Source organism: Callorhinus ursinus, unplaced genomic scaffold, assembly GCF_003265705.2.
Source record: "Callorhinus ursinus isolate GAN/ISIS: 27379988/994484 unplaced genomic scaffold, GSC_fseal_2.0 scaffold88, whole genome shotgun sequence".
In the NCBI taxonomy this organism is placed as follows: domain Eukaryota; kingdom Metazoa; phylum Chordata; class Mammalia; order Carnivora; family Otariidae; genus Callorhinus; species Callorhinus ursinus.
Window position 1 is genome coordinate 1,986,543 of NW_027397150.1, and position 20,777 is coordinate 2,007,319.

The 20,777-nt window shown below is 56.4% G+C and overlaps 2 protein-coding genes across 3 annotated transcripts in view; one reads left to right on the forward strand and one right to left on the reverse strand.

Moving 5' to 3' along the window:
- The window catches only part of KCNJ10 (potassium inwardly rectifying channel subfamily J member 10), a 28,080-nt gene extending 17,516 nt beyond the window's left edge, over positions 1-10,564 (reverse strand). For both annotated transcript variants that reach the window (XM_025860752.2, XM_073888258.1), the window contains exon 1: positions 10,327-10,564. The gene's annotated coding sequence lies outside the window, so the exon portion shown is untranslated. The remainder of the gene's footprint in view (positions 1-10,326) is intronic.
- An 8,054-nt stretch (positions 10,565-18,618) lies between these two features.
- KCNJ9 (potassium inwardly rectifying channel subfamily J member 9) overlaps positions 18,619-20,777 on the forward strand; it is a 6,725-nt gene continuing 4,566 nt past the window's right edge. Inside the window, exon 1 of the mRNA XM_073888194.1 lies at positions 18,619-18,957. Within this exon, the coding sequence (XP_073744295.1) occupies positions 18,903-18,957 (55 nt within the window). The 5' untranslated portion in view covers positions 18,619-18,902. The remainder of the gene's footprint in view (positions 18,958-20,777) is intronic.

Below are 20,777 nucleotides of genomic sequence, written 5' to 3' on the forward strand. Positions count from 1 at the left end.
ATCCCAACTTCCCCTCCTACAAGATCCTTTCTTGACCCTGGGGTGCTGAAGGGCCGGCTGGTGTGGAGCCAACCTTGGAACATCACCACTGAGCTCTTCCCCTACCCGGTCACGGCCATAGCCGCCCCCCCACCATGCTCAGGTCTCCAGAACCCCCTCGGCCTCGAAGCCGCTGGCCCGGAGTTAGGCCAACAAGGAGAGCTAGATGAAAGTGTGAAGTGTGGGCCCGTAGGGAGGGGACGGATTCAGTGGTGCTCTCTGCTGGGGGCTGAGAAACAGTCAAGGGAGTTCTTTGAGACAGCTGGAAATCCCACGGCCCCCAGGAGCTCTGAGTGTCATGGGAACTACCTCCCAGGCCACCCAGCCTCTGTTCGACGAGAGACCAAATGTGGACCCCTCCCTTTCCTCAGGGAGAGTGAGCACTCCACTTCTTTCATCCTTCCCCTTGGCCTGGTCATACCTTATACCCAGGAAATGCTTCCTGTTACATCTAAATGTACTTACTGCTGTCCAAGCAAGCTATTCTTATCTTTACCCTTGGTGGAGATGGAGACCTAGGGTACCCTGTTCTTATGATGCAGATTTAGGGAACTGAGCCACCTTTCCAGTCAGGTCTCAATCTCCTTTCGTCCTCATGGCTCCTGGTTGCATGTACAGAGAGCCACCCCTGACCCTCACACAGGGGAGTCTAAGGGGGCCCACCATCACCCGAGAGGGAGTCTCCCTGCCCACCCCCCACCATTCCACTTATTCCCATCCACCCCCCCCCATTTGAAGACAAGAATGGGGCGCGGGTGGCATGAAGACACAACTTAGACACGTGTAGATTCTAGATGTATTTAGAACTAGACTCAGAAGTGGCTGCCCCCCCATCCTCCCTCTTACAGTGGCTAACAGCCTGAGTGTAGTGGGGCGGGGGGCGGGGGAGCTGATGATGTGCTTCCGGCAGCCCTCGCTCTCCAAGAGGGGACATGTGAAGGGACATCTGGAGGCAGAAGGACACACCAGAGCGTAAGGGCTGGGGGGGAGCGGTGCTCCTGCATGAAGAAGACGGATGCATGAGGTGGCTTAAGCAGAATCTGACTGCCAGAGGGGCAGCATTCGAGGGAGAGGGGGGGTTTGAGGAGGAGAAGGGTCCTGTACAATTCTGACAGAAAGGAAACATCATGGTGATCGATGTTCAAGGACCCTTGCGGAAGCGCCAACCAGTATCAGCGCCACCGTCCATCTAAGGGACTTGCTGCCGTGACCCCGTCCACCGCCCCAGGTCTTGGGGTCCTGGTGTGCCCTCCATCTCTTCCCTTCTTGGACTGCCTGCTCCAGGCTTCCAAAAGATGCCTAGGACCAGAACAGCAGGGGAGGCCTGGACATCCCGGCAGATCCTTTCTCAGACAGAGGGTATTAGCAGGTAAGGTCAGAGCCAGGCATCACCAAAGGCTTGGAATCAACAGAGATCTCAAACTCCAAAGCCTAGCTACGGAGGTCCTGGGGTTTCTCTCTCCAGCCATGCAGAATCTGTGGCCGGAGTGGGGCTGGCGTGAGGGCAGGGAATGAAAGGAGGTAGGCTCACCCTGCCTGGAAATAGTGGAAGGGTCAAGGTGACTTTTGGAGGTTCTTTCTAGACCCAGAGTCCCTTGTGAGGTCCCTGGACCGGCTGTCCTGCCTACTCCCTGGCCCTACCACTCCTCCAGCTCCTTTCCAGGGAGGGTGGGTACCAGGCGGCTCTGTTAAAACTCCATGTGGGGGCGGGTCACCTAGTGAAGCCGAGAGACAGATGATAACCCCCCCACCCACCCCAGGAGAAAACATACACCTAGAGGCCACACACCTCCCTTCCAGTCCTAGCATTTTGTCACCCCTCAGGGCCTTTCTGTAAAACAGGTCATGATGGGCTGTGACACAGGGTGCACTGGGCAGATGCAAGGGACAAGGAACAGCCACATTGGGCCTGTGCTGGGCAGGCTGGGTTCCATCCTCCTGCAGAGCACCCCCCACGGCGTGCCTGGCTCAGCTGTGGGCCGGGGGTCCTGGCCACTGAAACCCCCGAGGTGGGGTTAGGTGGGCAGCGGTGCTCAAGAGTTCAGTGGCGGAGGCCGTGCCCATGGTTAACGTGTAAGCGGTCCGGTCTGGGACAGCGGGACATTATCCGCCCCAGGGCTACATTCTTGAGGTCACAACAAGTGCAAACTTGTTATAACCTGTGTTGGAGCAGCAGGGGGCAGCGAGGGCAAGGGGGGGGGTGGAGGCTTGGAGCTGCCAGCAGCCAGCCGAGGGGTGCCAAGGGGAGGCGCGGGGTGGGGCCGGGCGCAGCCGTGCAGGTGCATATGCACGCGGACGGCAGGAGGACTGCGGGTCCAGGCTCCGGCTTGGCCTGCCGTGTCTGGGCACATCCGCTCCAGCGTGCGTGTGGGGTCTGTGTGTGGGGTTGCATAGATGAGTGTGTGCCTGTGTGTCTCTGCATATATGAGCCCCGTGGAGGAGGAGCAGGAGTGGCAGCCACGGGCCCAGGCCGGGCATGTGGAACGGCGCAGTGGGCGCTGTGAGCGCCCCTTCCCCCTCGCTGGCCTCACAGAACCTGCATTCCAGCTCCATCCACAGACGGCACCCCTCATCCCCACCCCCTGTGAGCTGGGGCCTCTCCCCACCAGTGCCCATCTCCCCAGCCTGCCCCGGGAGTGGGGGGGGGGTCACCTCCTGGCCCTGGGCCCACTCCCCCGCACTCCCTTGGCCCTCCGGACACTGGGGCGGGTGGGGGTGGGGGCGGGGGGAGGCTCTGAAAGCAGGTGACTGTTTGGGGGAACTCAGGGACAGAGCCCCCATTGTGCCTGCCCCAGAGCCGCCTCAATGGAGCTCTCTGGCACAAAGGGGCTTTGACAATGGGCAGGCCATTAGTATGCAGAGCCAGCCCCTCAGCCCTCTCCCTGTCCCACAGCCCAGAGGAGGGAGCTGGGGGGCTGCCGGCCCTGCCTGTTGAGGCAGGGGGTGGGGCAGGGCTGAGACTGGAGAGATCTTAGCCCACAGGGGCTCCCTTAGGGAGATGGCAGAGGGAGACTAGCCTAGGGCCCCCAAACCAGCCACTGGCCACAAAGACCCTGGCAAGTGGAAAGAGCCACAGGGACTGGTAATGATGGGGGAGGGCAGGCTGTGGGGGCCAGGCCGGAGCCTGGAAAGAAGCAGGTGGACAGTCTGAGCCCACCCACTTTTTGCCTCAGCTTAACCATCCATTGCGGGAATTGTGTGGGCAGGGGAGGAGAACGGAACAACGGACAGCAAGGTCTCAAACCTAAGCCCGCCAGGTTTCTTGGGGGCTGCAGGTGGGATCTGAACTGCCACAGGATGCAAAATTAGAGTGTGCTCAGGGTTTGGGGCATCCGGGGTATCTGGGCTTCTGACGAAGGTAGTGCCTGCAGCCTGGCTCACGGGACTGTGGCTGAAGGGCCAAAGAGCCAGGACTAGCTCACCTGCAGGGTGTGGGGAAGAGGCTTCTCTCCTCCTGCCCAGGGGACCCCAGCGCCCCCTCCACCCACCACTCACTGGGCACCAGGTTCTGCCCCAGGGCACCGCGGCTCAGCGGGCAGCGTGGGGTGGCCAGGGCAGGGGCTGAGGAGGCCGGGACCTGGGAAGGGGCTGCGGGCGGCGAGCAGGGAAGAGGTGCCCCGTGAGAAGCAGTGTTGCCCAATCAAGACTTTCTCTGCCCTGTGCCAGAAACCCCCAGGAGCGAGGGCTGAGGCCACTTTACAGAACTGCCCCCCACGAGGCAGGACAGAGGGATCTTCTGGGCTTAGGCACCTCTTCTGGGGCTCGCTTTCTCCACTTCTCAGTTGTTTGATGGCAGGAAGTCCTCCCTGCAATCTGCCCTCAAGGCTTCCTGCTGTAGGGCCCTGGGCCCTGGATGGCTCACTTGCTTCCTTCTCCCTGTCAGGACTTTGGTTCTGCACCCCACCCCGCTCCCAAAAGAATCTGGTCTGGGGGACATAGGCCTAGCAGTTAGAGCTCCTGGGTTCAGGGCCAGCAATCCTGTTAACCTTCCCAGGGCCCGGCACAGGTCCATTTCCCACCCTTGGGCTGGGAGGCCCCCTCAGCTACGCGGGAAGGACCACCTGTGCTGCTTCCCGCCTTTGGGGCCCAGGGGACTCAGGGGCAAGGCTGTGGGAGTGAATAAGAGCTCACATTATGCAGCACCGCTCTAAGCCCTTTTCTAGAATGATGTCAGGTAATTTTCAACAACTCTAAAAAACGTAGGCACTTTCTTAAAGCCCCATTTGGTAGATGAGAAAACAGAGATGTGGATGATTTGCCCAGGGTTACATAGCTAGGGAGCATAGAACAGGGCCCCACAGGCTAAACCACCCCATCCTGCCCCCCCTTCCCCCCCTCGCCCCCCGCCCTGAGTGAGTGTGCTTAGTGGAGCCTGGGTAGCCGATGAGATCAGCCAGGACACTCTGCTTGCCCGGGGGGTTTTTTGAAACTGTTTTCTGAAGCTCCTCTAGACCAGCCATTCTCAAAGTGCGGTCCAGGAACCTGGGGGTTCCTGAGACTCTTTCAGAGGCTCTGTGAGGTCAAAACCGTCTTCATAACAATGCTAAATGTTATTTGCTTCCTTCACTCTCATTCTCTCATGAGTGTTCAGTGGAGTTTTCCAGAAGCTAGGTGACACATGATATGGCAACAAATTGAATGCAGAAGCAGATACGAGGCATTGTCTGTCTGGCATGCAGACACACGTTCAAAAGATTTGTGAAAATGTGAGACACCGTCACTCTTCTTACGAAATTTTTTGTTTCTTTTTCTATTTTTCATTAAAAGGACATCATTTATGTGGACATGCGATGGGTTTGGGGTTGCTTTTAAAGGAACTAATAAATATTTTAAGCCTCCTCAGTTTTCATTCCTAGCACACCAAGAGATGTAACCCACAGAAACCAAAGCTCTCTGGAGCCTGCAATAATTTTTAAGAGTGTAAAGGGGTCCTGAGATGAAGAGGCTTGGGAAGCAGTGCCCTAGACTCCACCAGACATACTCTCTGTCCTCTTGCCAGTTGCCTGGACCTTGTTTATCAGAGGGCCAACCAGGGAGGGTTAGACGTGGGGAGAAGGTATGTGCCTGGGTCTCCTGTTTGGGACGAGGGTGGAGGATAGAGCTCGGGGACAGTCCCAGGGAGAACGCAACGCTAAGAGGTCAGGCCTGTGCCCCCCTCCAGAAGGTGTCCCCACAGGTCTGCCAGCCTACAAGCCCCTGCCCAGAGGTGTGCTCAAGACAACGGGGCCGCACCACGCTGGGCTCTGACCTTCGCCCTTTCTCCACCCTGGAGGCCTGCCAACAAGCCCGGCATCGGGGCGGGGGGTCGGGGGGGGGGGCAGGCCTCCCTGGCGAGAAGAGAAAGTCTCAGTGGATCCCCACATGAGTTTTTGTGTTTGGGCCAAATGGGCTTAAAGGACTGGAAATGGGGGTCCTGGGGTCTGCTGCTTAAAATCTTAGGGTTAGGCCATCTCCACAGGATGGGCCCGTTGGCAGAGGGGGGCTTTTCTTGAAGTTCCCTAGGGAGTTGAATAATAGGGTCTTATATACATACACCCCACTCCCAGACACTCATAAGCATCTAACGTCAGGGTCCTCCCCCCGGAATTCGCATCCAGGAAGGTTTCCTACCTAGAGGCAAGCTGGTCGGAGGGCACTGTGTTCCTAGGAGCTGAGGGGTCCAGGGAGGGAAGAGATGCCTTTGCTTCAGGGGGTTGGAAGTGTGCAGGGGTGCAGGGGCACAGCCCCATCCCAGAGGAGCCCCCGTGTAATGAAGGAGACAGGACGTCCCTTCCCAACATTACCATTGCGTTGGGCCTCTGGGCAAAGTAACAGACACAGGGACAAAGGACAAGCAGAATGCTGAGGGACAAGAGGTACAAGATGACAGGGCAGCTGGGGAAATGGGGACAGGGATGTGTGCGAGGGGTGGACCCTGGAATGGGCAGGCCCCCGTGAGGGCCCGGAGGGAAAGAAGAGGTGTAGCTCAGGGACTGCCGGTGGACTCACCCCCCCCCAAGAACAGGGTCTGAAGAGGGCAGGCCCAAAAGGTGGGGTGCTGGAGGGGGGTGAGGAAAGGCTTCTATAAAGTATCTTGAAGACCACGATTGGGAGTTTTCATGTGAAAACCAACAGGGATGTCTGGGTAGGAAAGGGACAAGACGGAATGGGTGCTTCGTGGTAATAGTTCTAGTGGAGGGAACAGTAAAGGGAGGGAGCCAAGGAGAGAGAGAGGCTGGAGTCAGGGAGGCCGTTAGGGAGGCTGCTGTGGGCACCCAGGCTGCCCGGGGCGGGGGGGGGGGGGGGGCGGGGGAGGGGGGGGGCACGCAAGCCGGGGAGGGGGGGAACGGGGATGCCAGGGGGACAGGCCGGGGCACGCGGGGGGGGAGAGAGGGGGGGGGGGGGCAGAGAAGCTGGGTTCGGGCTGGAAGGGAGAAGTTGCTCCGAACGGGCAAACAGACTGTTTTCAGGAAGCACAGCAGCTCAGTTCACACTTCTTGGACCTCAGTTAAAGACGGAACACATCCGCCTGGTGCAAACAGGGAAAGGAGCCACGGGTGAGGAGACCCAGCCCACGCGACAGCCCATCTGTGGGAATGAAGACAGGAATCCTCCCGCCTTCCCAAACTCTGGGAGGGTGGAGGTACCGAAGCCCGGACTTGACGGCTGGGCCGCAGAAGAACAAGGGAGTGGGCAAAGCCCAGGAGCCAGGAGAGCACACAGAGTCGGGTCAGAGAGGGGGGCACCACAACAGCAAGCGCGCTTTCTAGGTGCCAAGCACCCCAAGCCCTTCACGAAGTCTGACTCTTTTAACCCCCAACTATGGTGGGCGCCATGGTAAGGACGAGGAGCCCAGGGTCGCTGCAAAGTGGCGGACGCAGGCCTGAAGGCCAGCAAGTCTGACTGCAAGGCTGTGCTCTTCACGGCTCCACTGCAGCCTCCCAGGCAGGGCCCGGGCAGGAGGGAGCCCTGGGACCGCGCATTCGAGTGGCCGGCCGTCCAGGAGCACCCCCCCCCGCCCCCCCCCCCCCCCCCCCCCCGACAGCTGCTGTGTCATCCCTGTGCCGATCGCTGATCGGAGCTTCCCAGCTCCCCCTCAGAAGCCTTAATGATGGGCTTGGGGGCTTAGGGATTTGTTTTTTTTGCTCCAGAAGGTGGTCTCCTGTTCTTTCCCAATCTCCATTTCGGATGTCTTTCCTTTAATGGGAGGTGCTTCCTGAAGCCTAACCTAAGTCCTTCCAGCTGCAGCGCCACCCCTGTCCCGGGCCTTCTGCCCCTGGAAGCAGAACAGAATGGCCTTACGCTTTGACATGAGGTCTTGAGAGGCCAGAGGTGCTCCTGTCCCGCTCTCAGCCCCTGCTTCTCCCGGCCACACCAGTCGGTTCCTACTTCTCCTCACATTCCAGAGCCAGCCCCTCCTTTCTCCCCACCGCCTCAAATCCAGACGCTGGCAGACACCCACGGGAGAGTTTTTCCCACAATCCCTTTCTCTTTGCCCTTTCAAGGTTCTGGTGGGGGAGGAGGTGAAGAGGGGATGCACTGTGGCCACGCACACGGCAGCAACATGCATGTGAAACCAGGACGAAGGAAGAAAAGCACTGAACTCAGCCTGTGGGAGAGACGGTGGGGGGGGGGGGGAACGGGGCAAACTCACTCGCAAAGCTCAGAGTCCGGGAGCCGCCCCCACCGGCCACCCTTTACTGGGCACTAAACACTTGGAGTCCAAATCTGCCTGCTCTCCATCCTTCTGCGGTTCCATCTCAGTGGCCTCTCTGCCCCTTCCAGGGCCTCACCATGACCCCGGACAGCTTGGCCTCAGCCTGGACAGTGGCACTGACCAGTCAGGCAAGAGAAGAATCTAGGCCAGAAAGGGGAGGGAGAGTGGAAGTTTTTTCCTTCCGTTCTACATAACCCTTGGCAGGAAAGTTGGGGGCTCCATTGCCCGATGCCTCTTTCTCTCCCCACCAATGCCAGGTGGCTCAGCCTATCTTCCACCTCATGTGCAGAAACTAAGCATCCTGCCAGGAGGCCCAAGAGGCCTTTTCTCCTCTGAGGAAGTGGGTCTTTCTGTATGACTCAGCCCGAGGCCCTAAACCTCTCATCCCACCAGGCCCAGGATGACCCCAGAGGACATCGTCTGAGCCCACCCAGATCCCAGTGTCCCAGCCTCTTCAGTCCCCAGGGAGGGAACTGAAGGAGGCAGGCCTGAAGGCCAGCAAGTCTGACTGCAAGGCTGTGCTCTTCATGGCTCCACTGCAGCCTCCCAGGCAGGGCCCGAGCAGGAGGGAGCCCTGGGACCGCGCAATGGCGGGGAAGGAGGCCCCTGGGTCTTCTGCCAGGCCCTTCCCTTCTAGCCCAAGCCAGACAAGCTGGAGCTATAAACGAGCTCATGCGTGGAGGTGCAGGGAGGGGCACCGCACACCATTCCGTGGGGCACAGGGAAGAGGTGGGGGATGCCAGTGGGCAGCCAACTAACCCTCCCATGCAGACATGAGTGACTGTAGCCCAGATGTTGGGAAGAGAGGGGATTTTTTTCTCCTTGGGGTAGGGGGCAGCAGTGGGATTCTGCATTAGAACCACAGAAGGAATGGGCCCATAACCCTGCCCACCCCCCACCCCTCCGTTCCGTGGAGTCATTGCCATTTGATACCCACTGAGACAAGTTGGCTGCTCCGGCTCCGGCTGGGGGGGGTGGGGGGTGGGGGGGACAGCTCAGAAAACAGCAGCTCCTTTCAGGACCCAGGCTGGCAAGGGCTTGGGGAGGCTGGACTGGCCCAGATCACCCCCCAACACCCCCTCTCTCCCTCCCTCGCCACCACCACCAAAGGACAGAGGGGCGGGGAAAAGGGAGTTGGCACTGCCTGGGCCATGCCTATTCCTCCGCAGAGCAGCCCTGGCCTCTCTCCCTGGCATGATGCCGTCCCTCCCCCTCCCTCACTTCCTGCTCCCTGAGGAACTAGCTAGGAGCCAGGACACCTGCTTCCTTCTACAGGGAGCCCCCCATACCCAGCCTACAGCCTGAGGAGGAGGCAGACCCTAGCCCTCGGCCCAGGATGGTGCCCACCATTGTGAGAACCTGTTCAGAAAGTCCTAGAGATTAGGGAGAGGGTTTGGAGATGGAACCCAGTGGAACTCAGTGGCCGCCGCTGCCCCTGCTCAGGCTGATTTCTTGACACCCTCCAGGCCCTGCTGAGCACCCCTAAACAAATGGCCCTCCGTCTCCTTCTTCCTCCGGCCTGGAACCCCCTAAAGCAGTCCCCGTGGGGAAAAAATGTCAAACACCACAGCCAAGTAGCACTGGCCAAAAAACCTTTAGCTAGAATTTGTGTTGATAAGCAACATAATCAGGCTTTGAGCTTTGGCCTCCTTTTGGGTCCAGATTTGTACCCTGGCTTCTCTGCCACCCCCATTTCCCATCTGCCTCGCTCTGGGGTGCTTTGGTAATAGGAATGAAATCTCAAGTGACCAGAGGCCCAACTCCCACCTTGTCCCAGTTTTGTCCTTCTACCCCTTCTACCCATCCCAGGACTCAGCTCTCTGCCCCCAAATCAGGAAGCTCCAACCCTTGTCTCTGTCCTAAGGCTGCTGCCCTTGGTCAGTTGCTGGCGGGGGGAAGGAGCGGGTTGGGGAAGTCATCTCCACCTGGCCTTGTACTCCAGTAGGAGCCGCCCTGCTCTGCTCTTCCTAGGGATCTTCCTGACACAGCTCTAGGGGGACAGGGGGCAGGAGGTGGGGAGGGGGAGCTGGAAGAGCCAGGCAAGTGGGAGTGGAGGGAAGGGGCAGGGTGGGCAGGGGTCCCAGGCACACCAGGCTCCCAGGGCTTCCTAACCCAAGCCCTACGTGTCTTTCTTCCCATGTGTGAACTTGTGATCAAAGGGTGTCACTATGGGAGTGTCACTGTGTGGGGAGGGGGGACGGGGCTGTCCTGGGAGTGGGAGTAACCTGATGATCCTAGGAAGAGGGGGCGCTGTCTAGGGTGCCGGTGTGGCGGATGCGGTGGTCACTGTATTCCTTGAGAGGGCTGTGATGAGATGCCAGGCCTGCCTCCTAGGAAAGGCATCAGGAAAACCCCTTCCTCAGCCTAATGCGCCTGAGGTGACCAGCTTGGGTAGAGTTTCCTTCTCGGGGAGTCCTTGCCAGGAGGGTCCGTTTGGGGTCGCCCGAGGTGGGAGGCTGGGGAACAGGCTCGTACCGCTGAGGCTAGACGCGGTAGGGACCGAAGGGCTGGGGGGCCCGATATCTCTGGGAGTGAGGTGGACAGGGACCGGCCGGGGGGCAGCACTCCTCCATCACGGCCAGGGGGCTTACCTTGGGTCCGGGGTGGAGTGGCCCCTCGGATGCGCAGTGGGACAGACGGCCGGACAGACGGACGGGGCGGGCACGAGCGAGGAACCGAGCCGAGCGACGGGCAGAGCCGGGACTCTTAAACCCGGAGCTGGGATCAGATAAGGGCTGGTCCGGGGGCCGGGGCCGGGGTCGGGCCGGCCGGGGGCAGAGCTGGGCCGGGCCGGGCCGCCCCCTCCCTCCGCAGCGCCGGAGCCAAACTTTGTGTGAATGGAGGGGCCCGGAGGGGGCCGGCGCGCGGGGGCGGGGGGCTGCGGCCGGGCCAATGGGGACGTGGAGCGCCAGGCCCGAGCTGCCGGGATTGGAGGGGCCGGGCCGGGCGGGCGGGGCGCAGGGGGCGAGGACGCGGAGCCCCAGACCGACGGGGGCGCAGGGCAGAGAGCCGCGCCCGAAGAGCGGGACCCAGACAGACTCCCGGGGCAAGCGGAACGCGAGACGATGGGCGAAGCGTTAGGGGCTGCGCTGGCACGATGACAGGGGCGAGAGGAGGCGGCGGCGGTGGCCGTGTCAGCTCCGGGGCGCGGGCGCGGCGGGGCGGGGCGGCCCGAGTTAATGAGCTGGAAATGACCTCGGGACGGCCGGGTGGCCCTACGCGCCGCGCGAAGGGGCGGCGCGGGCTGGGCTCGGGGGCTCCGGCGCTCTATCCCTCAGCACCACTGCCTGGCCGATCACCGCCCCTAAGCACTGCGTGCGGTCCCGGGTGCCAAGCGCGCGGAACAGCCTCCCCCGTCTGCAGCCGGCTGGGTCCCGGGACCGGAGGGCCGATGGGGCCGGGCGCGCACCGCAGGTGCAGAGGCGCTGGAGGCCGCAGAGAGGGCGAGGGCGCTCTACACGGGGGATCCTGGCAGATGTGCGGCCTCTGACAAGGGCCCTAAGGAGTGCAGAGGAGTCAGGTCCTGGGAGATGGTGGGGAGGGCGTTTGAGGCAGAGGGACCGGCAGTCACGAAGTCCTGGGGTGGGGTGGGGTGGGGTGGGGGGACTCAGAAGTACAAGTCTGCGTGGGGAACAGGCCCACACTGGCCCCCTGGACTAGACAGAACTCAGGTGGTGGTTCTCAACCTTTTCATCACCAAGGACTTCTTTCAGTATCTGAATGCGAATTTTGAGAGGTTCTTACCCACAGTCTCCCACCCTTGGCATTTATTAAGGAAAGAATTATTTCCCCATTTTTGTTCACCATCGATATTTAGATACTTAACTACTAATCAGTAACCAGTATTACCATATTGAGCTGATATATATCTTGCAAGAAAACAAAGAAACTTGACATTGTTAGTTTAGTTCTGCCTCTAAAAGCCATAGGATGGATAAATGTACCTTGCACATAGACTCCCCCGGGGAGAGGGTAGCAGGCCATGGGAGTGGGGGGGGAGAAACCACAGGCAGAGTGTTTGTGTTGGGGCAAGACCCGGAGTAAAGAGAGAAATATGCCAGTTCAGGGTCAGCTCTGAGTTCCTGGAGGCCAAGGAGGGCCACAGAGGCTCTTGAGCAGAGGAAAAAGTCATAGCAGAATTTCAGGAAGATAAATCTGGAGGTGAACCAGAGGGTTTGAATGAAGGGGAAACCAGACAGCAATCCCAGAATCTTCATCCTCTCTCACCTCATCTTATCTAATCAGTGCATCGACTTTGTAAAGCCCCTTGGGCCTGCCCCCCTTCCTCTCTGCCACATCACTGGGCTGTGGTCCAGGACACCGGGCATTTCTCGCCAGGATTCCCAACAGTTGCCTTCAAACGAGTCTTCCGACCTCCAGTTTCTTCCACTCAAATAATCCTGCAGATCATGAAGTCCTATGTTTAGGAGTAAACGCCAATAACGTACATCTCTCTGAAACACAAATCTGACCATGCCACTTCCCCATGTAAAACCCTTCAGTGACTGCCCACTGTCTAGAAGGAAAATCCAAATTCCTTCTCCATGGAACAGAAGGCCTGCCATGATCTGGTCCTGGGGCCATTCCAGTCTCATCCTCTACCACTGGCCCTGCACGCCCGAACCTACAGCTGCTCCCTCCTCCAATACGGAAGGTTCAGTCTTCTGTTCTTGTGTGCTTGTTCTTCCTGCGTCTGATATGCAGCCTTGATCACTGACATCGCCCCGGCTACCGTCTCTGAGTTACACCAAGCCTCTATCTTCAGCCTGAGGCTTTCTCTAGAGCCTCACAGTCCAGCTGCTGGCAGGGGATTTCCATGTCCGCCGGACAGGCCCCAAACTGAACTCATCATCTTCCTCCCCAGGCCCGGCAATCCTCGTGACTTCTTTATTTCTGTGTTTCTCCTGGTCAAACAGATTTAAAAACAAAGTGATCTCTCCTCTTCACCCTTCCCTCTGCCCCATCCCTTGCCATGTCAACTAAGCCACCAAATCCTGCCAGGTCTCTCCCTTTGCTGTATTTCTCTTGGATGTCCCTCTCTATTTCAAGGCCACTACCAGAATCAGGAAGGTCACTAACAGCCCAGGACCTGGACCCACCCTTCACCCTCTCCTCCATTCTCAAAGGAAGAGGCAGCTTGTCTTCATCATGTCGGTCCCTGTGTTCTTCTATCAAACCCCAAACAGGGTGCCTCTTGCTTACTAGGCACAGTCCAAGCTCCTCGACACTTAGGGCACTTCTCTGAGACGACCAGAAGGAAAGAATCCAAGGGTAAGAGCAGAAGAGAAACCTTGTGGTAAGGGAGAAGTCTCTGGAGAAGTTCCTTCCAAATGGTCTTTGCCTTTCCTGTGTAGCAGAAGAGCCATTTGCTAAAAATCAGAGTGCGGGTGGGACTGGGCAATTGGAAGGAGCTTAGAAGTTCTAGAACAGCCAGGACACGAGACTGTGGAAAATACAGAAAGCTGGAATGGAACTATAGGTTTCTAACTTAAAAAGAGTGATTTAGGGGCGCCTGGGTGGCTCAGTCAGTTAAGCGTCTGACTCTTGATTTCAGCTCAGGTCATGATCTCGGGGTGTTGGGATGGAGCCCCACGCTCAGGGGAGTCTGCTTGGAGATGCTCTCCCTCTGCCCCCTCCCCACACTTTCTCTTTCTCAAGTAAATAATCTTTTTTAAAAAAGAGTGATTTGTTTATTTATTTTTAAAGATTTTATTTATTTATTTGACAGACAGAGACACAGCGAGAGAGGGAACACAAGCAGGGAGAGCGGGAGAGGGAGAAGCAGACTCCCCGCTGAGCAGGGAGCCCGATGCGGGGCTCGATGCGGGGTTCGATGAGGGGCTCGATGCGGGGCTCGATGTGGGGCTCGATGTGGGGCTTGATCCCAGGACCCTGGGATCATGACCCGAGCCGAAGGCAGACGCTTAACAACTGAGCCACCCAGGCGCCCTTAAAAAAAGAGTGATTTAAATGGAGTTTTGTTCTTATGTTCTATAACATATATACATATATCCACCATGTATATTCCTTTGTACCCATTGTCAAATGACTGTTTTTAATTTTTAAACCTTTTTACAAAAAAATAAGTCTTAAGGGCACCTGGCTGGCTCAGTTGGTAGAGCATGCGACTCTTGATCTCGGGGTCAGGTCGTGAGTTCAAGCCCCACGTTGGGCATAGAGCTTATATGTATAAAAAAGAAAATTAAAAAGAAGTTCTAAAATAGTCACTAGGAGCCCAGTAGGGAACCAGTGACAAAGGGCATGGGACATTAGTATTTGTGAGTGTTTAGGATGCAAGATAGATGTATTACCTGAGATGGGAAAGCCAGCTTCTGAGAGGCTGAGTGGCTTGCCTGTGGTAACATAGCTAGAAGGTGTTAGTTTTGGAACTGGAATCCACATGTGTTTGACTCCAAAGTTTGTCTCGGGGTAACACTAGAGTGAATCTACGTGGGTTAAATAGAATCTGAATGGTCAACATGCGCACAGGTTAGTATGAAAAATTGGCCAGGGTTGCAAAGTCCGTGCCTAGCACATAAGATGATCTCTTGGGACCCAGGCCGCACCCGTGCAGTGAGGACCCGTTCTGGACCACCTCTGAGTGGTAGCTAGGAGAACCGTCTCTTTCTGAAGACCTCCCCTCTTCTGTCAGCTTAGCAAATTGTGTCTTTCTCATTTTCAATTGCTCCTTTTGGACTCACTCCTTCCAACTTTGGCCTCATGTCTTCTTTGACCTTCTTCTGGAAAGGGTAGAGATGACTCTATCCTGTGTTCACTACAGGATTCCGAGCAACATTTTAGCTGAACAGTTTCCATGAGTAGTGGGTACCTCGTAGCGGGATGATTCAGACCACAGATGAGAGCTGCAAGAGAGGGACCGAGCTAGAGTGCCCCAGTCACGAAAGGACTGTTACTTAGGTATATATACGCTCTGCCTTCAGTAAATGCAATATTCACAAACTCACCTTTACAAGACATACGTTGGGGGATGCTCAATCACATTACTAAAGGATCCTTCCTAGAAGTTCTTTAACGAAGTGGTTCCTCTAGTATCTTTCCAACTGGGTCCAATGGATAAAGATTCCATTAATACCCAATACACTGTGGCAGCGGGGAGGCAACAGGGAATAAAGAAACAACCAGAGACGAGGAGCTGCGAAGCCTGGGTCTTAGTCCTGTCTGTTCTCTTCAGACCCATCCCTGACCTGGAAAGTGAGCACTAATTCTGGACCACCTCTAAATGCCATGACTTTTAAATCCTGGTCAACCTGCACCCAGTCCTATCAAGCAAGGTAGACCTGTTTATGAGAAGACTCTGATCGGGGCGCCTGGGTGGCTCAGTTGGTCGGGCGTCTGCCTTTGGCTCAGGGCATGATCCCAGGGTCCTGGGATCAAGTCCCACATCAGTGTTCCCTGGAGGAGAAGGAGAAGAAGGAGAAGAAGAAGGCTCAACCATCTCCTGTTTTCCCATCATACTTCCTCTCCCACCTCCAAGATTTTACCCAAGAAGTCTCATGATCACCCAAGAAGTCTCATGATCTCGCTCAAAGAAACCTTCCCAGATTGGTTGGTCCCAGGGCTCCCACATACAGCTGCATAGTTTGTGGACTGCACAAAGGCACTCACCGAGGGGGCAAGTTAAGAACTGAACTGCATTCAGCTTGCCAATCCTTGCACCCTGGCTCAGAGCTGTGCCTACTAGAGGGATTCCCCTTTTTATTTCTGCCCCAAAGTACCACTTGCTCTCCAAGCTACATGCCATAAGGAATGCACCTGCCCAGAGCCGGCTCCTTTTGCTACTTGGTGACAAGGTTCTTTATGGACCACCGACGCGGCTCCAGCCATGCCCCTCCCACCCTCAACATTCTCAAGTTCCAAACCCAATCTCCCACCATGACCACGGTACTGACATGTTTTACTAATAATTCCTTGTAAAGTTGCTTTCTCTGTCACAATACCTAAAAGCTAGGATCTTGCCTATTTTTCTGTACCCTGGAATCTAAGATAACTTTTTTTCCCCTCCCTCTCTTCAAGCTCAGTGATAAACAAGGAACTGAAGTTAGAGACCGGGTGAAGTCCAGGACCTGCAGGGGTGGGTAAATCAGGGGCGGGGTGGTGGTCAGCCAGACTGAGGCAGGGGGCTGGCTGGCACCCTCTCGATGGCCCTACCAGCCCCATCACCCTCCTCAAGAAATGGGGCCAGTTTTATGCAAATGCGCTCTTGCCCAGGGGTCTGGTTTCGTCTCTCCAAGCTCCTGGCACAGCAGAACCAACGTGAGTAGCTGCTTGGCAGGACAGAGAAGGGCAGGCTAGCAGTCCCAAGGCTCAGGTGACAGGGCCAGGCCCAGGAGACGGGGATGGTTACTGGGGCTTTAACAGCCCTCCTGATGCCAATCTCGGGCTGAAAACTCAGTATTTCCACTTGGAACAAGAAACATGGGCAAGAGGGCTGGGGACAGCAGGGCACTGTACCAGGAGTGCCCCCTGCAGGTCTCACTGGGCGGTGCCAGAACAGAGGAACGCAGCACAGCGTGGGTGGGGATCTCGGGAGTCTCCTGGGTTAAGGATGACACGGAGAAGGAAGATCTAGCTAGCATTTACTGAGTGCTTGCAGTGTGCCCGGCATTGCCTCATGTAAGCCTCATGACAACCCACAAGAGAGGGACAATATAGTTATTCTCATTTCTTGGATGAAGAAACTGTTCAGAGAGGTTAAGCAACCTGCTCAAAGTCTCCCAGCTAACAGTGGACATGATGTGGGAAACAAAGGCAGAAGAAAAATTATTAAATTTCTTTACTACCTAGAGCCCACTGACAAGCCCTTGAGACAGACACAGTGACCTTCCTCTAGGGACTCAACTGCCTCGATGTTGATACTTTGCTAAGGGCAAAAGGCAATTCTAGTCTGAGCCACCACCCCCCCCCCCCCCCCCCAATCCTGTAAGTCTACTTTAACGTATAAGAATTCCTTTGGAAACTTCTTTTATCTCTAAACCCCCCAAGATACGTGTTGGCAATCATCCCCCAAGCATATGGTCCACCGATACACATCTGAAGGGTCTCGTGCCTCAGGTTTTATTAGATGGTAACAAATGACCTTTTCCCAACAATAGCTAGCCCTCTCAAGGTCCTGGAAACCTTGCTTCCAAAATTCCTTAGAGACTTACACTGTCCCTAACCCCCTCCCAACTCGAAAGCTCAAGAATTCTTTCTTGGCCGTCGGCTTCGAACCCTAATAAGGTCTTTCCTACAGCAGACAGAGTTGAGACTTGAACCCAGATCACTGCCTCCTGAGATTATATTACTCAGTACTACCCTTTCCACCTTACCAGGTCATTCCAGCAACTTCTAACCCTCCGGTGTCGACTTCTACAACTCCCCGCTCCTCTGGCTCCTATCTTCTTATTCAGTTTAAAGGAACCTGGAGAAGAACAGATCAATATCTTGGGTATAATAGCACTAGGAATAACACCTGCCACTTGTATACCACTCTCTGCTTTTAATTATTTCCCTGGGGAAAATGAGCATTGAAATATTTGTATTTCTCCAAATTTTGTTCTGATTTTTATCAATGTTCCTCCACCTATTTCTATGGTTATGATCAACTTATAAGAATATTTGTACGTACTGCTTTTCCATACAAGAGTGTGCCTCCACGCGCATTTACATATATGAACATAGTCACCGATTATGTTCCTATACCACAGCTATTCCATTACGGAGGCCCGGTGGCTTTGTGAAGAGCATCAGTGAAGCAGGGACACCTATGGGTGAGTCTGACTATGATCTCTGCCTCTGCGACATTTGGCAAATCGTCTTTCTCTGTTTTAGTTTCTCATCTATAAATGGAGAAGATCATACCCATCTCATGGGGTCCCTCCCTGGGCTGTTAGATGAGTCCTCTAGTTCATCGCTGCTGCTCGAGGAATTAACAGCGGTAACACTACCACTATGTGTTTGCCCGTCTTTCTCCGCCACTGGACCATGAGCTCCATGTGGGCAGAGACCAAGGCATTTCTGTAACCACTCCCACCCAGCACATTGCCCGGCACTTGGGCTCCACAGAAGTTCATTGGATGAACAGTTTTAAGCCCTAATCCAGGTTTTTCTTTCTGTAGGACATTTGGGTTGTTTCTAGACTTTTCGCTATTAACAAAATACACTTTAAAGCCCTTCTATTTGGGCGCCTGGGTGGCTCAGTTGGTTAAGCGACTGCCTTCGGCTCAGGTCATGATCCTGGAGTCCCGGGATCGAGTCCCGCATCAGGCTCCCTGTTCGGCAGAGAGTCTGGGGAGTCTGCTTCTCCCTCTGACCCTCTTCCTTCTTGTGCTGTCTATCTCTCATTCTCTCTCTCAAATAAATAAATAAAATCTAAAAAAAAAAAGAAGACTTTAATTCTTAAAAAAAAAAAGCCCTTCTATTTATATTGCCTCATTTGATCTGCACACCCTGTGAAGCAGGCTGAAAGAGGGTATTTGCACGTGTCCATGCCCTGTGAAAAACAGAACAACTGTGGTTCAAGGAAGCGAAACAAATCCTTTGGGTCACATTACAAATCAGTGACAAAGATTAGAACCCCTGACCCCACCTCCCTTCCTTGGGTGAATCTCTTCTCTCTCTAGCTACCTCCTTCTGGATCAGGGCACCCTCTTCAAAGATAGGAGACATGATGGTGTCTGCCTGAGAGCAGTACCTGCACCCAGAGGCCCCTGCTGGAGGTCATGGGCTGCCAGCTCCCAGGTGGCCCTTTGAATCCCCAGGAGACTGAAGGCCTTATTCCCAAACACATCAGGGCCCGTATTTTCTCAGAGCAAGAAGCTTCTTAGGGAAGAGCGTGTTGGCTTTTCTCTCCTTTTCTCTTTATTTTTTTTCCTGAGGGGGTGAGGAGGCGAGCTCTGAGTTGTCCAGGAGGAGGGACTTGGGCTAAAAATAGCTATGGCGTGTGGCTCAGCCTCTAGTGGTACCCAGGACTGAGGAGGGGAGGGGATGCTCTAGAGCTGTCGCCAGACTGGTTGCTGTGGAAACAAGAGAGGAGCAGGGGAGCCTGGGAAGTGCGGATGACACAGATAGCAAGTCCTGGTCAGAGCTGCCGCTACATTTAGGAGAAACGGCGGTGTCTGTGGCTCCCACCCTCCAAGGGGGCCGGGGAAGGGGTGGTGTCAGGGGCATGGACGCTACCCCCCAGGGGTCTCTGCTGCCGGCTCCTCTCCTCTCCACACGCTGTGAGTTGAGTTGCGGGGGACTTGGGTTTGGGCCCCTAAATCCAAGGCAAGTGGGGGCTTGGTAACGGCTCGTTCCTGAGGGAGTTTTCACCAGATCCCCCTCCAAAAAATAAACCCTCTTGCTGGCCAGCACTCCCTAGGGGGAGAAAGGGCGATCCAGGAAAATGTGGCACTGGGGTCTTCTGGAGAGGGGTCACAGCATGCACAAGAATGAAGAAGGAGTAGGCTGGAGGAACAGGGATCTTTGGAGGGAAGGTGCAGAAATCAAGTCTATTTCACACCTTCACTTCCCCGTTGAGAAATATACAGCCTCCACTCAGGATGACAGGAGAGGGGACACAATCAAAGTAAGGCTCACCTAGATCCCCGGGGCCATGGAGAGCAAGAGAGATCTGGCGGTGATCAGACTGTGGGGTTCCTTCCCGCCCCTGGGCAGAGAGATCTGAGCAGGCAGATTGGGAGTCAGATTACCTAAGACCCTGGGCAAACATCTGGAAGCCCACCTGGGGCTGACGCTAGGTCAAGTGGGACCCAGGTACTCTTCTGCATGACTTGGGGTCTCTGAGCAGTCCGTGCTTAGAACTTCTAGAGGACATCCCTGGCTGCAGGGAGGGAAAGGGAAGCCCACTGTTGCGGGAGGGGAAGACCCTAATTTGCATTGGACCCTGTGTCCCCTGACTCCTCTTGGAAAATAAATGTGGGGGGCATCCCTAAGCTCCAAGCTATCTTTTTTGGGTTTTCCTCCTACCCTCTCCCCCAGTACACACACAGACACACACAGACACACACACACACACACACACATCCTCCGAAGGTCGGGCTGCAGAGCACCTCATTCCAGAACTTAAATTCTGGAGACCTGGGTTTGGAGCTGCATATCCAGGCGGTCTCTCCCCAGGACCTGGTCAAACACCCAGGCCATCTGTGGTCCTTGTCACATTCCCCCATCCACTCAGCCCTCCCCCACCCCAGCCAACCCAGGTTTCCTTGGAATAGGACAGAACAATTCCTAGGACGAGGGGAAGGCTGAAGAGAACCAAGTCCTTCTTCCGAACCTTTCCTTGTAGGGGTCCGGGGCCTAGGGAGGCGCCCTGCACCTCTGTCTCAGGGCATAGTGTAGTTCAGATCGCTCCTCTGGGGGAAGAATTTGAAGCAAAATCAGGTGGGCTTCCCTTGGAATGTGAGCTCTGGGGCATACGGGGGGGGGGGGGTGCTGTGCTTAGGATAGTCAGAGTGAAGTGGGAGGCTGCGGGAAAGAACCGCAGGGAGTGGGGAGATAAATGCGGGGGCTTAGTGCTTCACTTGATCTGATGGAGGCGGGCTCGGGAGGAACAGACTAGACGGGTGTACAAGCCTGACTCCCGGTGAACTTTGTGCTTCCTCTCCCCCGGCTGTCCGTGCTGATCTCCTATCTTGCAGCCCTCTACCCCCTTTCCGGCTGCTTCTACGGTGGAAAGAACCCAGGGGACAGGGGGCAGACACCCAACAGCGATTGGCGGGCGGGGGGGGGGGGTTCCTAGTGCTCCGGGAGGACTTGCACTGGGCACGTGCTAGGGTGGGAATGTTCAGCCCTCGCCCCCTGGGGACGTTGCGCTGCCCTTCCGCCCCCTGCACGACTTCTCCGTCAGCCGGTGGAGAGCAGGCAACTGTGGGAGGGGGCCGAGCGAGCGAGCGAGGGGCGCGGGGAGCAAGCAAGAGGACTGCGTGCGGGTGTCGCGGTGAAGTTCGGGGTGGGCGGGGGGAGCGGGTCCGGGGACGGCGCAGGCCGCAGCCGGGCGGGGGGGGAGGGGGCTGCGGGGGCCCTCGGGCGGGGTCGGGGG